Source organism: Natator depressus, chromosome 21 (assembly GCF_965152275.1).
Source record: "Natator depressus isolate rNatDep1 chromosome 21, rNatDep2.hap1, whole genome shotgun sequence".
NCBI classification, from domain to species: Eukaryota; Metazoa; Chordata; order Testudines; family Cheloniidae; genus Natator; species Natator depressus.
The window spans coordinates 4,625,624-4,642,903 of record NC_134254.1 but is presented as its reverse complement, the minus strand read 5'-3'; the positions used below and the strand labels follow the sequence as shown (position 1 = coordinate 4,642,903).

The 17,280-nt window shown below is 47.0% G+C and overlaps 1 protein-coding gene across 2 annotated transcripts in view; it reads right to left on the bottom strand.

Moving 5' to 3' along the window:
- Positions 1–485: 485 nt before the first annotated feature.
- The window catches only part of PLXNA2 (plexin A2), a 312,031-nt gene continuing 295,236 nt past the window's right edge, over positions 486–17,280 (bottom strand). The window contains exons 27-32 of one of the 2 annotated variants that reach the window (XM_074936273.1): positions 12,555–12,654; positions 8,679–8,869; positions 7,863–8,032; positions 4,141–4,353; positions 2,053–2,203; positions 486–653 (exon numbers count right to left, since the gene is read on the bottom strand). In XM_074936273.1, the coding sequence (XP_074792374.1) occupies positions 558–653; positions 2,053–2,203; positions 4,141–4,353; positions 7,863–8,032; positions 8,679–8,869; positions 12,555–12,654 (921 nt within the window). In that variant the 3' untranslated portion in view covers positions 486–557. Of the gene's footprint in view, positions 654–2,052; positions 2,204–4,140; positions 4,354–7,862; positions 8,085–8,678; positions 8,870–12,554; positions 12,655–17,280 lie in introns of those variants that run through there. The other variant, XM_074936274.1, reaches the window with a different exon arrangement.

The following is a 17,280-nucleotide window of genomic DNA, read 5'->3' as shown; positions in this document are numbered from 1 at the left end:
AAGTTCCCAGGAACAGGAATAATTTAATTTTCCAATTTTTCGGATTAGCATAGGAGTCTATTCGCAGAATGTCTGAGCCACACACCACAGGAAACTGATGAGTAAGAGAGAGAGAGAATTTGGAACTGAATTTTGTTGGCGGAATTATCTGTGTGGCCACTGTGGTTGCTTTAATTTTTTTCTTTCCCTCTTTTTTTAAACCCTTTAAATACAGTTTTCATTATTTCCTAATATATATCAAATTATTTTCATGCAAAGTAGCAGTCACGGAGGCATCCAGACTTCTCAGGTTCCTTCCTTCCACACATATGACTTGAAGAATTACTCCAGCTTGATCCTATTTTGCTTTGAGATGCACTGTCCTTCTTGCTGTCCTTTCAAACTGGAATCTAAATGATTTTGAACTTACTATCTGGGCCAATCCCTGCTTCCCCCAGAGGATGTTTCAGTATTTCTATGGGTCCAGTGCCTTCCTTGCTTGTTCATACTCTTCATTCCCAAGAGCCTTTGTAGTAACTAGTTCCTTCTCCTGGTCCTAGGAGCACCATCTCCTTTCTTCAGCTCTCAATAGACATGGCACAGATAAGCTGTTCTACTTTGTATGCCAAGCGCTGCCTGCGCGCCTGCTCGTCCTGCTCGAGAGCCCCGATGATCTGGTGCAAAACAAACATGATTCATGTAAACATCCCAGAAAGGAGAGAAAAAGAAAGAAGGGGCGGGGGAGGGGAATAAATAAAGAGAGAGAGAAAAATACTCAGAGATGGACTCCAAGTGTTAATGATGACATGCAGGAAAGATACTTAGGATGGGTCCAGTGTACTGAACTCCCTTCCCTGGCCAACACGGCAGTAGTGGTTTGTGAAGCTGGTAAAACAGAAGTACTTGGGGCAGGCTAGGTTAATGCCGCTGGTCCAGTACAGGTCTGGCAAGCCTTGCCCGGGAGTTGGGAGGGCCACCTACGGCTTATGGGTCACTCCCCAATCTGAATGCTCTCCACACTTGGAAGGCTGAGGCTGGCCTGTTGCTGTCAGTCCCTCCCCTTAGTTTTGTTCCTTCAAAGAAACTTAACTAACCAAGAGAAACAAAGCACTGAGTGCTCTTCCATTCCCAGCCATGCTGATTTATTTGTTGGACTGTTTGCTGCATACTAGACCATCACACCGCAATCATTCCCGTGCTCTTGTCCCTTTGACTCTGCATTGACAGTCTCATTTAGCATGAAAGTTATGAGATTTTAGTCCCTAATCGGAAGATGGCTGTGGCATTGTATCATAAATGCAGACATGCAATTAAATGACAAAAATCTTCCTTTTAATGGATGTAATTGCAAAACAGGCTCTTCTCACAATGAAAATGAAGGGGTGGAACAGATGGCGAGAACTTGGTTTCAAGTGATGCATGCATTAAAGGAGCCCATGCTGCCAGCTTTGCTGTGATACGAAGTTTGTGCCATACTAGAAGTTCCCTGAGGACACTGGGATTTGTGAGGGGGTTCGCTGGGGCAGGACGATTTTTCCCTGCATTTGGAAATGGGCTGCACCGAGGGTGCACCCAGGATCAGGAATTCAGAGCTGCCCACACAATGCTTCAAGGGGTTGGTTCTGATGGGATGTGCTGCACCGGGAGCTCTGGAGACTAAAGCCGCCTATTGATGCACAGCACAGATACAGCATTGATAGCAGCAGTGAAAGCTTCAACCATGCTGCCCCACCAACCAGCTCTGAGCGGGGGAATTGGCCTCCAGGCCCCATTCAGTCTTTGGCTTCCCTTCTGAGACTGCCAGCCAGGAAGCCAACTGTGCTATGTGGAGAAGCCTAACCATGCCAGGAACAGGACTGGGGCTAACCACCTGTCCAGGGTGACTTTCAGTCACTGCCAAGCCAGAGTGGAACTGAACTGCCGACCTAGAGGTGAAAGGTTCCATATCTCACTTACACCCAGAGCCGCCTCCCAACAGACTCTATCTGTCTAAGGTGACTTGGTGGCAGGATTGCCATGTATCCTGTGGCCCGGGGGTGTGGCGTGGCCTCACAAGGGATGGGGCCTGCTCACCTCTTCACTGTACTTGCTGACGTAGGAGTAGATCTCATTGAGCGCGCTCAGCATGTTGAACTCAATGGCATGCAGGCGCGACTGCTCCGCGAGGTAGGCATTCATATCCTGGTCACTGATGGCTGGGAGCTTTGCAATGTCTGCATAATACCTGGGGAATGAAAGGTGAGAGACAAATGAAAAACATATTGGCAAGGAAGGGCCCCGTGTGCGCAGCAGGGATGCCAAAGCCTCCTGAATGTAAAACTCCAAGAGTTCAGTCTCAGCTAGCATTCATTGCCCAGAACGGGGGTCTGCAGTTCTATCTGGCCTTTGTGAACTCTGCAAGGTGCCAGCAAGGCCTCTCCTCCTGATTGCTCCTAACCAAGCAGGAGCCCCAGCAAATCTGGCCCTGTGCATATCAAAGGAAACATTTTACCCCACGCTGAAATGCAGCAACTTCTGGGGTCCTGAGAACAGAGAAGCTTTATGACTTTGCACAGTAATACTATGTAATCTCCATCCAAAAACTACACCGAAGCTTAGTGGAGAAACTGATGGATACCACCTTATCCAGTGAAACTACAGGGGGGATTTGTGTGAGGGAGACAATAATGATCTGAACTGCAATCTGGGTCAGGCACCAAGGCTAAGACTCCAAGAAAATGTTAGGGGATCTTTAATGGTTGAGGTCTCCGTTGCACATCTAATCTGAAAGTCGGCACCGGCCATAGCAGCATGCGTGTTTGAACTGTACTGTTCGCTCTCTCCCTTTCAACCATCCTACCATGTTTGCTCGTGAACCTGCCAACTGGGAGGCAGACTGGATCACTTGTCATTCATTGTCAGCATAAAATTAGCGAGGAAACCTCTCGTTTTAGTTTAAATCCTACCATTAAAAAATGCTTACTATTCACGACATTCCTCTGATAGGTGGTCAAAAACCAGCAAGACTATAGGTGACACACCCATCCAACAAGAACACAAGAACAGCTGTATTGGATCAGACCAATGGTCCAGCTAGCCCAGCGTTCTGTCTTCCGACAGCGGTCAGTGCCAGGTGCTTCAGAGGGAACGAACAGAAGCATCTGCCAGAACCACCTCATTGTCTTCCTGCAAATGCTCCTCTGCCGTGAGACCTACACAACACCTGACAGTGGTCAGAAGGCTGGTGTACTGTGACTGCTGCTTATCATACTGACCAGCACCGCCTCCTTGTGCTGCCCTTGTCTGTCTGTTGTATTCATCCCGTCCCCTCATCTTATATTTAGGCTGGAAGCTTTTTGGGACTGGGACCATCTTTTTGTTGTGTTTGTACAGCGCCTAGTGCAGTGGGGTCCTGGTTCATGATTGGGGCTTGGCAATAATGATGCTTGGCATTGATTCAGAGGAAGAACATCACCAGCATCATGTCATCTTCCATCCAAGAGCTCATCGGCTCAAATGCCGTTTAGACCATGGAATCAGGCTACGTTATGCTATGGCTGCAGATCCAGCAATGCACATGTAATGCTGACAAACCCCAGCAGGTGGGATTGAACCTGGGACCTCTGGAGCTAAATGCATGCGCTAAAAGCCACATGCCTCTTAGCTAAGGCTGCAGCAGACTCATTAATCTCTAGATGGTCTAGGTGCCAGTACAGCAGGACAAAGCCCTAGGCGTCAACTTCCTCTATTCCCGGGGGTGCTCGACACCCCACTCCGTCCCAGGCCCACCCCCACTCCACCCCTTCCTCCAAGCCCTCACCCCTGCCCCACCCCTCTCCTGAGCACGCCCCATCCCCGCTCCTCCCCCTCCCTCCCTGTGCCTCCTGCATGCCGCTGAACAGCTGTTCCGCGGTGGGTGGTAGGTGCTGGGAGGGAGGAAGGAGTTGACCAGCAGGGCTACCGGCAGGCAGGAGGCGCCGGGGGGAGGGGCAGAGCTTGGCTGCTGGCGGGTGCTGATTTTTTTCCATGGGTGCTCCAGGGCCGGAGCACCCACGGAGTCAGTGCCTGTGGACAGAGTGCCACACCAAGCAGGCATGGGTTACATACACACTACAATGTTTGACCAGGTGGTGCAATGAGACAACCACTGCTGCTCCTGACTATGCCCCCACGCTGACCTACCTTTCTACCCAGCTCTTGTAGCTGGGGATATCCTTGGCATAGAGCAATTTGTTGGAGGGGGAGTCCTTGCCCAAGCGGTGTTCTGAGGTGGAACAGGAGTCCATGAAAGTCTGGGCAACGACAGAGAGGCAGGCGTCTGTGATGCTGCCCTTGTGGATATCGAACACAAACTGTGGGTTTTTGATTACGTTCACCCAGAACCGGAGAGGGAGGCTGCAGGAAAACAAAGGAATAAAAATAAGTCACAAACCCTCGAGACAGGAGGGTATCTTTCTTACCCATGTATTTCAGATCCTGCAATGATCTGCTCAGGGCTGTGCCCCTTCTAAGCACTAAGTGGCAGTAATGGCCCCACACAGTCCGCAATGGTACCCTAAGCAGAGCTGAGCCCATCTCATTACCAAATCCGGGCCAGGCTAGTGACCACTTTTCTTCTCTGATTTTCCAGCCACCCCTTGGCCCAGCCCCTGCTGACCCTGCCCACTCTGGAGTGGCTGCCATTTGACTTGGTCTTGTACCACATCACGTGGCAGCCGGACAGGCCAGGGTGCTGAAGCCAAGTGGACTGCAGGAACCGTACCGTAAGGCAGAGAGGAAGCTCTCCATTTTAGTAGAGCCCCCAGCATTTGCCAGTATTGGGTGCTGGGGTTTATGAGGAGGTCCAGGGCAGTCTGTTAGTCAGCGCTGTATCTCAGCGTCCTTTAGAGCGAAGGTCTGTGGCACTGAGCTGGTGAGGATATAGGGGTGCTACTGGAGTCCCCACTAACAATCCACTGCAGGGAGCAGAATCGAGGGCCTGTTCCCAGCCCGTCACCCTGGAAGGAGCACATCAGGTATCTCTGCCTTCCCCCCCTGCCCCCAAATCCTGGGCCTTGGTAATCAAAGGAAAATTATTCTTCCCTTTTCCTTTGGATCTGTAGCAGGATCAAAAACCAGCTGCTGCTTTCTGTTAGCTTTCAAGTCCCAGCTCTCCCTCGCTAGCCAGCTAGCTACAACCAAAGCTTCAGCCTTAACCCTTGGAGCACTGCAGACAAGTTGCTCAGTGCCATCGCAGAGCAGAGTCTCTTGTCAACTGCCTCAACCCTCCACTTGCTCCCAATCGCTGCTCTCTGCATGAGGGCCCTGAACTGCTTCCATGCTGACCAGCTCTCCGGCTACTTCCCAGACCCCCCTCAGCCGCCTAAACTGCCTTCCCTCTTCCACCTGTTCTTAACACCTGCCTTCCCCAACATCTCACCCTGCACCCCTCCCAGCTCTCCTGCTACTTCTAACAGGTGACCTGAGTCTACAACCCCAGTTACTAAAGTCTCATAGTTTCCAGCTGGACTCCCCCAGGAGATCTGATGTGGTCTGAGACTTAACCCTTTCCTTTTTCAAAGGAGCCAGGCCTGGAGCATAGGGCTAGAACTCCTGAGTTATACTCTCATCCCTAACGCTGACCCAGTTAATATCTGGGACGAGCCACTTCCCCTCTCAGTGCCTCTATTCCTCTGTCTGACAATGCTCGGCTCTCTCCTAGGGGCATAGCAAGCATTCACGAATGTTTGGAGAGTGCTATGGAAACGTAAAGACATAGTGAAGGCTCAATGTAATGATTAGTTTGAAAACTAGAATTTACACCTCTGCCCTGACTCCTCCTTTGTTCCCGTATGCAAAGCTGTACAATGGCTGGGTCCCCATCAGCAGCCGGAACCCATGTGGTTTGATGGCTCTGGTAGAAAAATCTTTGTTGTTCGACACCCTTTCCCTTTACAGCTTTAAGAACTGTCATTTTATTCAGGATTCAAACATTTTACCCTAATAGCTCCTTCTTCTAAAGCTTTCACTAAATTGTTTTTAGCTTCCCACAGCCTTAGCGGGGAATCCGGCTTTTGCACACATGATGATTAGAGGCTTTTTAAACCACGAGGGACTGGTGGAAAAAAAAAAAAAAGTCTTCAGGGGGCTACCATTTGTTATGGATTCCCCACCCCTCAGGTAAATTTCTAACCCACGGAGCTTTTAACCCTAAAATAACAGCAAAGGCAAAGATGTAATAGCTCCAGTTGTTTTGAGAACATTGAGTCCAAGCTGAAGTTTGTGTCAATTGCACACAGTTTATGTGTGAGCTCCACTCATCTGCTCTCTCTTCCCTTCTCCACGGCTCCCGAGGCATTTGGGAAGGAGCAGCTACTAACTGAACTGTCGCCTCTGAGCATTAGCAGGCATTCCCCTTTTGATAATTTCATACACCTAAGGTATGGCTGTTAACTACCTGCCTGTATACAACCCAGCCATTTCCAGAATCGCCTCTTCTCATTATTGGAGGGCAGGGGCAGTCTCGGAGCTAAAGAACTGGACTGCGATGCAAGACACCTTTGTTCAATTCCCAGCTTTGCCACAGTTCCTTTGTCTGTCTTGTCTATATAGACGGTAAGCTCTTTGGGGAAGGAGCTATATTTTATTGTGCACACAGAGGCCTCTGGGAACTACTGGAGTACAAACAACAATTAATAATTCCTACCCCTGGAATGAAAGGAGGGGTCTAGAATTTACACCCAAAACCACATTTGTCTGAGTGGTGATGTGAAAAAGGTTTGTAGGAGTGGTATTAGTTTATCCTATAATAACCCCTAAATAATTTAACAGGCAGTTTCCTGGATGCTTCATACTTAGAAAAATAACCAGATTTTAACAGATTAAAGTTGTAAATGAAAAGGCAAGGAACACTTTGCTTAATTCTCAGTGCCAATTTAGCTCTTTGTTGCACTGTCAATAACCTGTAGCTTCTCTGAGGTCTGAGATCAACAGCAGGAGCTGGTGCACAGGTCAGGACCTGGATGCACTGGCAGAGCTGTTTGTGTGGTGGGGGTTCCTGATTTGAATCACAACAGGTCAGAATTGAAGTACATTGTCACAGCAGCAAGGAGGTCCCATAATTTGGATAGCACAGGTACTGGAGGTTTGGATCGAAGAGTATGAGCAAAGCTTTGTGTCAGGGGTGCCTCCTTCCATTATATCTGACGGCAGCCAGAATGTGACAATCACCCCCAAGCACAAAAAATGCAGAAGTTCACTGAAAAGGAAAAGAATAAGCTTTGTGACTCCCAGAGAAAAGGAAAGGGGCAGGGATTTGCACAAAGGTGTGTATGCTGGCATCTTCCGTAACAATGAAAGAAGGGAGTTATGCAGTGGTGAGCTGGAGCCGGTTCGCACCGGTTTGCACGAACCAGTTGTTAAATTTAGAAGCCGGTTTAGAACCGGTTGTTAAAGGGTTGGGCAAACTCTGGCCCGCAGGACCGTCCTGTCCGGCCTGCCTGAGCTCCCGGCTGCGGAGGCTCCCCTTGAGAATCCCTTTTTACTCTCCCGGCAGCACTCCGGGCCTTTGGTGGCACTTCGGCAGCGGGTCCTTCACTCATGCCCGGTCTTCGGTGGCACTTCGGCGGCGGGTCCCTCAGTGCCGCTGAAGACCCGGAGCGAGTGAAGGACGTACTGCCGAAGGGCCGCCGAAGACCCGGAGCGACTGAAGGAACCGGTTCTTCAGATTTTGGCAGCTCATCACTGGAGTTATGGCAGCATCAGGTTTATTCGGTGAAGCACATGTGCACTCCGAGCTGCCTCCAATTACACAGACTACGTCCCTCCTCCTCCCGCTCCAAGCCCCAGCCCCAGGAGTCCATTCTTTTCCAGGTTGTGGATAATTGCTCAACAGTGGGGTCCACCCCCACTCCCCATGCTCTTACCAATTGCTCTTCCAGGTGTGCCTCACATCTGTGTCGTGGATGCCGTGCTTATCTGCTTGCTCATCCAGGAAATCGAACATGTATTTTATGGCCAGTGGGAGTGCGCTGCCTCGGTGCACAGTACTGAACAAGGTCTCGAACAAGTCATCCACGAATTTCTGCAGCGTACCCTAATGGGAGCAGCAACCAACGGGGTGATGGGAGGGATGTATGCACACTCGGCTAAACAGCAACAGCAGGAGGGGACACCAGATGGTGACACAGGCTATGCACAGCTCCAGAAAGGTATAGGTATAGACCCTATAGGAATACGTAAGGTATATGTAACCTTATAGGAATGGGCTGGCTGAACTTCTGAGGCACATTGGTTTTATTCTTAATGCTAAGTACCTTTTCTTTTGCTTCTGAAATGCAATCTGTGCTATAACCATTGCTGAGGGCACTACAAAAGGATTGCAGATTCCTGGGGCTGAGGAGATGGGAAAAGACAGACATTTACAGACATGGTGGCTTTCTTTCAATTTTTAGTGGCATGTAGTGCTAGTGAAAGGATGGAGCATCTAGAAGTTTAGGAGTGATTGCCAGGAAACCAGGGGTCTATTTCTGGCTCTGCCATTGAATTGTTCCGTAACTCCAGGCACATGTACCCTCTCTGCACCCCCGCTCCCCCTGTGTAAATGGGGATAATGTCCAATTCACAGACAGGTCGCAAAGCTGCATTCATGGACACTGAAGGCTTGAGACAGGGGCTGAGCATTGTGTCTTTGCAGACCTATTTATACATTTTCCAGGCAGACTCTGGTGCATAATGATTACCTTTGTAGCTAGGAGTCTAGTCAGGTAGATCTCAGACACCATCTTACTGCCCCGGTCGCCCTCCTTCTGGTCTCCATGGTCATGGTTTTTGACTAGATGCCAGACTTTCACTCCGCTCTCCAGGTCAGGGGTGATCATGGGTGCTCTGGAGCGGAGGCTGTCTGGGCTGCCTGTGTACCGGAACGTTGAATCTGAAAAGAAGGGAAGAGAAGCCGGTGATGTCCAAAGGAAGCAGCTTCTAACACTTCTCTGTCTCTCCTTAGTAGACCCCCGCCTTCACTGGATTATTTGCAGAGCAATTAGATATAATACATTGCAGACACCATTAAAAAAGCAGCATTTGCCACACGTGGCCACACAGGAAAGGATGTGAGGGGCAGGACTTCGTCTCCGGTGAGGAAGGGTTTAACTCCAGTTGAGCAGCCCCTTGTCCAGGGGAAAGGGTAGGAGAGTGGAAGGCTACCTTTATGATAATCAGATTGGGCACCCGGGGCTGAACAAACCTTTGCTTTCTTGTTATAAGTACTAACTACATCTGCTGGGTCATCATTCCAACAGCTTGCACTGGTGGTGATGTTGCCTTCTAGGCAAGGACACAGAATCATAGAATCATAGAATATCAGGGTTGGAAGGGACCTCAGGAGGTCATCTAGTCCAACCCCCTGCTCAAAGCAGGACCAATCCCCAATCAAATCATCCCAGCCAGGGCTTTGTCAAGCCTGACCTTAAAAACTTCCAAGGAAGGAGATTCTACCACCTCCCTAGGTAACGCATTCCAGTGTTTCACCACCCTCCTAGTGAAAAAGGTTTTCCTAATATCCAACCTAAACCTCCCCCACTGCAACTTGAGACCATTACTCCTTGTCCTGTCCTCTTCTACCACTGAGAATAGTCTAGAACCATCCTCTCTGGAACCACCTCTCAGGTAGTTGAAAGCAGCTATCAAATCCCCCCTCATTCTTCTCTTCCGTAGACTAAACATTCCCAGTTCCCTCAGCCTCTCCTCATAAGTCATGTGTTCCAGACCCCTCATCATTTTTGTTGCCCTTCGCTGGACTCTCTCCAATTTATCCACATCCTTCTTGTAGTGTGGGGCCCAAAACTGGACACAGTACTCCAGATGAGGCCTCACCAATGTCGAATAGAGGGGAACGATCACGTCCCTCGATCTGCTCGCTATGCCCCTCCTTATACATCCCAAAATGCCATTGGCCTTCTTGGCAACAAGGGCACACTGCTGACTCATATCCAGCTTCTCGTCCACTGTCACCCCTAGGTCCTTTTCCGCAGAACTGCTGCCTAACCATTCGGTCCCTAGTCTGTAGCGGTGCATTGGGTTCTTCCGTCCTAAGTGCAGGACCCTGCACTTATCCTTGTTGAACCTCATCAGGTTTCTTTTGGCCCAATCCTCCAATTTGTCTAGGTCCCTCTGTATCCTATCCCTGCCCTCCAGCGAATCTACCACTCCTCCCAGTTTAGTATCATCCGCAAATTTGCTGAGAGTGCAATCCACACCATCCTCCAGATCATTTATGAAGATATTGAACAAAACCGGCCCCAGGACCGACCCCTGGGGCACTCCACTTGACACCGGCTGCCAACTAGACATGGAGCCATTGATCACTACCCGTTGAGCCCGACAATCTAGCCAACTTTCTACCCACCTGGTATCCATAGTACCCATAGTTAGGTACCCATAGTTACCTACTCCCAGTGGTATCTCAGATACCACTGGGAGTAGGTAACTATGTCCATGTGATGACTTTGTGAGGGGTACACTTTTGAATACTTTTTCATGACATCATACCTTTAAAATCTGGCAAGTTTATTTTATACACATTCCTCAAGGTGACGGTGTCATTTCAGAGAACTTGAGCAGCTCAGACTCTCTTATTATATTTTAAAACACCATTTACTCTATCCTCCTCCCTGTATCCCCCGCCCCACCTGATCCAGTCCAGGTCCATGTCTGTGTGTGAAATAAGAAAAATGAAATGAAACAGAGACTGCACAACACAAGGGAGTACTTGGGGAGTGTCAGTAACAACATGTGGATAGCACACAACTCTTCCCTACAGTCATCTGTTACTGCCACAGAGCTCCGTGAGCCCTTTATTCTCATTCAGATTCTGGGACTCTTCCTAATTGGTTAACCTGATTTACTCACACGCAGTCCCATTCAAAGCACAGCCATTACTCACATGCTTAATGTTAAGCACGTGCATGAGTGTTTGCAGGATCAGGGCCTTAATGTCAGCTCTCTGTAAGTCTGATTGCAGCTGCCCGGCACAATCCAAACAGGGCAGAAGCTGTGTTATTTTTAAAACAAGTGATGTGGTTAAAATGTAACAAAAGATCAAATTAAGAAGTGACTGCATTAAACAGCAGACCAATGACGGGTTGTATCTGCAGTGTGTGCTTGTATCTTTTTGGCTCCTGTGCAGGCAGGGTTGGGGAGGGGAGGAACGTTAGAACGGCTATACTGGGTCAAACCAAAGGTCATCTAGTCCAATATCCCGTCTTCCGACAGTGGCCAATGCCAGTGCTTCCCTGCAGAAGCCCGGATCACAACCCTTCCTGGCGAGCTGGAACAGATTCCTCTTTGGAGCGTGGCAAGAGTGCTCCCCTAATCACCCCGCTCACTGCAGAGTGATACGAGGTGCTTCAGTTCCCCAAGGAAATGTATTATCCTGGTTCTACCCACACACTATCCATTCAGCCTGTGGCCTGGGGCAGAACATTCTGGTGAGACTATCAGACCAGCACACACACACACACTCTCTCTCTCTCTCTCTCTCTCTCAAATACTTGCTTTGCTGTGGCCAACTCAGCCTCCCAAGTCTCCACTCACCTTTCCCAGTACCAGAAAGAGTTAAGGAGATCAGCGCAGGGAAATATAACAGTTATTACAAAAGTTGCTAAAGTTTCATCCCTGATTAATACGCAGAAAAATATGAATATTCCAGCCAATTTAATTAAGGCACGGGGGAGAAAGGAGGGGGAAAAGGCTGGGAAGCATCTAGTAATTCTATTTTTAAACATGCGCTGTACTGATGCATAATATGGAAAGTAAATCTGCATCCTCATTTGCATTTTGTCCACACAATTAGAATTATTAATACTAACGTGAGTAAAGATCATGCATACTTGTAGTTGACAAATGCTCTTGCACCTGATGGTGATGAACAAGCATTGGCATTACTTCCCCCATCTGGGTCCCCTCCCCACTCCACCTGAAGAACAAACGGAACTAAGAACTCTGACTTAGACTGATTTTTATAGGTGGCAAACAACCCTTGCTATGGTGCAGAGAGCCACAATACTGTTCTGCTAGCTGGAGGGTCTCACACCATTCAGATGGCTCTGCAGAACTCTTCCGTGATGCTACCTGGAATAAAGATTTTGAGAGCCAGGAAACTGGGAAAGGAGGTGGGTCTGTCAGGAGAGCTATATTTGGCTAAACAGTTTGTAGAACGAAAGAGCTGAAAAAACCTTTGTGCCAGGGACTTCTCTACCATCCTTTATGAAGGTGTATTATTATTACTGTGTATACAATGCTATAAATATGCACCTGGCATCTAACAGACTCAATTATTCAGACTGTCAACTCTTTAGGGCATTGTCTGTAAAATGCCTACCCATACTGCTATGCAAATAATAACTAACATTCCCAGTTCCCATGTGTGTAAAATCTTGCATGCTGAGTTAAGAATACTCTCACTTGTTGATTGGAACTAAGCAAAATGACGAGCTGAGACCAAAAAGCTTGTTCCACTAATGATTCCAGGCTGGAGTCTAAAGAGGAGTCTAGCAATGGAAAAGCCGGGTCGCTGCCTATGAGCCCTTATATCCCCAGCACTTAACCCTGCTTCTTACCGTATCTACTAATGGAGGTTCGAGATATGCTGGCAGAGGCGGGAATGTTATAAGAGGAGGTCTGTTTAGGAACGAGAGCCACCACAGAGCGGTCTGACACCTGGTAAGGCAAAGAGACAGAAGAAAGCAGATGAGTGAGATTAGACCACCAGGAAGTGGTGATGCCACCTTTGGAATGTAGAACAGTGCCTGCTAAACAGCAAACACTGAAGGCTGAAAGTTTTAGAATCCAGACTTTGCAGGGAGCTAACAAAATGACACCTTGTTCAAGACGACAAGGGGAAAAAAACTGAATCCCACTAGCCTGCTCTGTTTTCTTAACACAAGAGAGACACCCCTCTTTATCTTGTTGAGTCCTCTGCTGGATTCAAGCCCCTGAAGGAAAAGGATGATAAATGAAGACATATTGAAGACATTTTTGGTTATTTTGATTTAAGATTATATTTTATCCAATAAAATGGAGAATCTCAAGAATTGTTGCGATCCAATTAAAGTTGTAACGCAAAGGGAATAAAACAGCTATAATAATGTTATGGACCATAAAACACTCTTATTAAACCATTTTTTTATTTTAACCATTTTTATGAACTTTAAAAGTTTGATTTACAGCTGAACAAGTCATAAAACTATCTTTCAGAATCTTAAATTGTCGGTCCCTCTATTACACCAAAAAAGAATTAAACGCTGGAAACTCAAACTATAAATGAACATTAGTGCTAACGAGATTCTGCTATAGCAAGTTTTAGTGGCAGCATTTAATTTTACCCTCCCTATAAATCTAATAGTCATTGGAAGATTTTAACTTATCTTCATTAATTAAGAATCTACAGATTTCAATGGAACAGACCTTAGCATTTTTTAAATTCTGAACTGAGAACCTTATGATGCAGTATGGCAGGGGAATAGGAAAGTGAACCCTACAGTATCTTCAGGTTGATGTGCCTTCTAGGGCTTAGCCAGTGATTTCCCTGAGGAGGGTGATGGGTTACACAAAGAAAACATCCCCTCCTTACCCCAAATTATCTGTCCCCTAGGTCTAAATACTCAATTTGCCAACCAGGGTGCATTATTCCATAAATCTGGATACTGGTCTGAGTAGGTGCTGCCCTGGAGAACTTATTAAGGACTCCTCTTCTTCTTATGCAGTGACACCCACTCATCTATCATCTCTCCACCAATCACTCTGGAACTTCTCTCTCCATGCTGGTCTTGCTCTGACCAGGCAGCATATCGGATTCTCTCTCTTGGATGGGTAAAATGAGCTCCTTACTCTTCCTCCTAAACCCCTCTCCCCACTTCCATTTTCCTGCACTATTCTTCACACCACCTCCCTCCCTGTCAGCCTCACCATCTTGCACACTCATCTTTGACTCCCCACTCCCTGCATACATCCAGGCTCTTGCCACATCTTGCCACTTGGCTCTCCATGCCATACTGAAAATCTGACCCTTCGATTCTGTCCCTGCGGCCAAAACACACGCCTGGGCCCTGGTCAACCCCTCATCCCTTATGGGCTCCCCTACACCCTTATCTCTTCCGTCCACTCTGTCCAAAATGCAGCGGCTAAAATGATCTTCATCACTCAATCAGCCCCTGTCATTCCCTCCTTTGAAGATCACCAGTGGCAGCCTAATACAAGTCTAAACTTCATTCTCTGAAAGCTCCTGCACAGCTCTGTTCGAGCCTCCTCTTGAATGCACTCCTCCTCCACATTCTAACCCCTCCTAAAGACTCCCTGTTTTTGCAAGGTCCAGAGACTTTAGACCTACGCTGATTGTCACATTAGAGGAGACGCAAGCAGCATGGCTTAGACAACAACTTAGATTATAAGCTCTTTGGGGCGGATTGTATTTGTTGTTCTGTGTTTGTACAGTGGCTAGCACAATGGAGCCCTGATCCATGACTGGAGGACTGTAGGTGTTACTGCCATACAAATGACAACCCCAGTGCAAGGGGGTGCAATACTGCCTGATGAGACAGAAAACCAAGCTTCTGACCACACGTGGTCACTATGGAACCCTGAGCACCCTCCCTGAATATAGGTGGAGTCACAGTGATATTGAGGTCGAACTCCAACTGGGATGATTACATTCCACCTCCCTAAATTCCCCCTGCAGTTTCATACTGAAGGTAGTTTGAATAACTACTGCCAGTGCAGAATAGCTGGCACATTCCACCTTAGCTTCAGGAAAATGAGCTCTAATGTATAATGATCTGTAAAGTGCTTTGGGATCCTTCAGGATGAAAGAAGCGATATAAATGTCAGTTATTATTATTATTAATAATAATAATACGGCTTCATGTTACACCCAGCAAAAATGAAATATTTCTATTTGACTAAGTACAACACTTCACACCTCTGTTATTTCCCCTCTTCTCCCCCCGTTCCCCCCTCACTTCTCCCAATTTATTAAGTCACTGGAAGCAACGATCAAGTGGTGATATTATTTTCTTAGGCTGTTATTAGCTGCCACTTTGGTTTAATTTCACAAAGGTGAAATCTAAGCATTCCAGTGCAAGCAATACAAAGGAAGCTCTGGATTTTCACACAAAGAAGCAATAATTTCCAGGCTGCTGTGGTTGGATACGGTTTCATCAGAGCTGTAGTTAACTAGGAGAGAAGTATTAAAAATTCCACACATACAGAGGGAGCACTCTTGCCCTCTGAAGCTTGGGCAGAATGACTCGTCAGCTAAAAAGCACCAGTGTACAAATTAGCAACAGATGTAACATACTTTCCTTTCCCATTCTGCCCTGCTGCCACCACACTCCTATAGAACCCTGGAAACACACGAGAAATTGGCTGACTTTTTTTTTTTTTTTACAACTTTACAAATATTCTGGTTCTTCCACTGGCTTGAAACATGCTGTGTGAAACCCCTTTAAAAATAATGATAAAAAACAGAGTGGGGAGAACAACAGACAAGATGTCCAGCAAATACCTTCTTTACTGACATGGCCTGGCAAGGATACCAGAGCAGCTAATGAGCTCCAGCTTTGGACATTCTGAGTCAAACCACTATAGGTGTCCGAATCTCATTTTCCATATGCATTTTCCCTGGCTGTTGCTAATTTTTCATTTAAAAAATAGTCTTCTAATCTCTCAGCCCTTCCAGCCTCCCAGTGAGTGATGTCTCTTCATGGTTTGCTGCCTCCGAGTTAACCCTGCACAAGCCATTGTAAATCACTTGATGTTAAATTCCGAGTGGTTCATTTGTCTTGGGTAAATCTGTGTGAGCATATCCTACAGAGTTTAACAGGGATAGATAGGGTTCTACAGAAATGTTGTATGATTCTACAGAAATTCTTCTAAAAGCCCTAGAGAATTTAACAGAGAATGAGACCTTTTCTACAGGTATTTTTAAGCCAGCATACAGAATTCAGCAGCAGGGATACAGCTCGCTATTCAATTCTGTAACACAGTTCAAAAATAATCTATAGAAAGCTGATCATTTCCTATTAAATTCTATTTGATTTTTCCATACAGGGGATGCTTGTGAAAATCAGATTAATGATTTAATGGGTAGACAAAGACAATCAGCTGATTATGATGTAGGTGGGACGTTATCATCATAAAAAACCCAGAAAAAAATATATCTTGCCTTGAAGAGCTGATGAAGAAATGTGGGATTAAGAGAAAGACTTGGAATTAAATCATCCAGCTAATAACAAATGATTGCTGATACTGTCCAAAAAACTGGAACCTGCAGCTGTACCACCTTAAAGCATGATCATACTAAGCAGGAGTAAGGCTGGATTAGTTCTTGGATGGGAGACCTCCATAGAACACAGTACTTAGAAGCTGCAGGAATTGTGTCAATTGTGTTGGCAATTCACTGATCCTTTTGATTCAGTGTCCCAGTATAGAGGTAAGGGGCTTGTCGTTCAGCTAACACTTCCAGCATGTCCTAGTACTCAGGAGATTGGGTTTCTACCCCTAGCTCTGCTTCAGTTTCCCCATCTGTAAAATGGGGATAAAAACAGTGACCTTCCTTGTAAAGTGCTTTGAGATCTACTGATGAAAAGTGCTATACAAGAGATAGGCATTATTATTTAAAGCAAGATTCTGACCACTCATGGGTCCTGAAGATGCCATGGCACTTCTGCCAGAGTCTAGGTGTTAGCTCTGCTATCTTAGCCAAATTACAAGGCCACACAATGAGTCAGTGGCAGAGGCAAAATGCTCAGTCTACTAGCCAGTGCTGCCTCTTAAAAAGAGCACAAAGGAGCATCACATGCAACATATTTGCAGCATGACGTGCACAGCAGAAACAGCAAATGCTGCTGCAGACATCAACTGCACATCTCCCCACACAGCACACTGCATCTTCAGATCTCAGCGTAACATTGCTTCGCCCATGGGAAAGAACAAGTTGAACATTTCAGAACCATACAAACGTCTGATATGAAAGGCAGGGTGGCTTTGTGGAGGTAGCTCTTATTTTCACTAGAAATGGGCCGGGACAACCCTTTGGGAAAGTTCGGATCTGACCTTTGTGGCTTGGGCCCATTATTATGATTTTTTAAAAATCAAACTGGTTCTCCCCTCCCTACTTGCCTGCTGATCACAAGTTCCCTCGCTCCTCCCCACCTTCTCTGATTAATCACTTCTTTTGCACTCACATTGTCTTGGTGCACATCTATACCGGAGCTGGGGGTGTAACTTCCAGCTTGTGTAGGCACTCTCATACTGGCTTTGATTGAGCTGTGGTGTTAAAAATAGCAG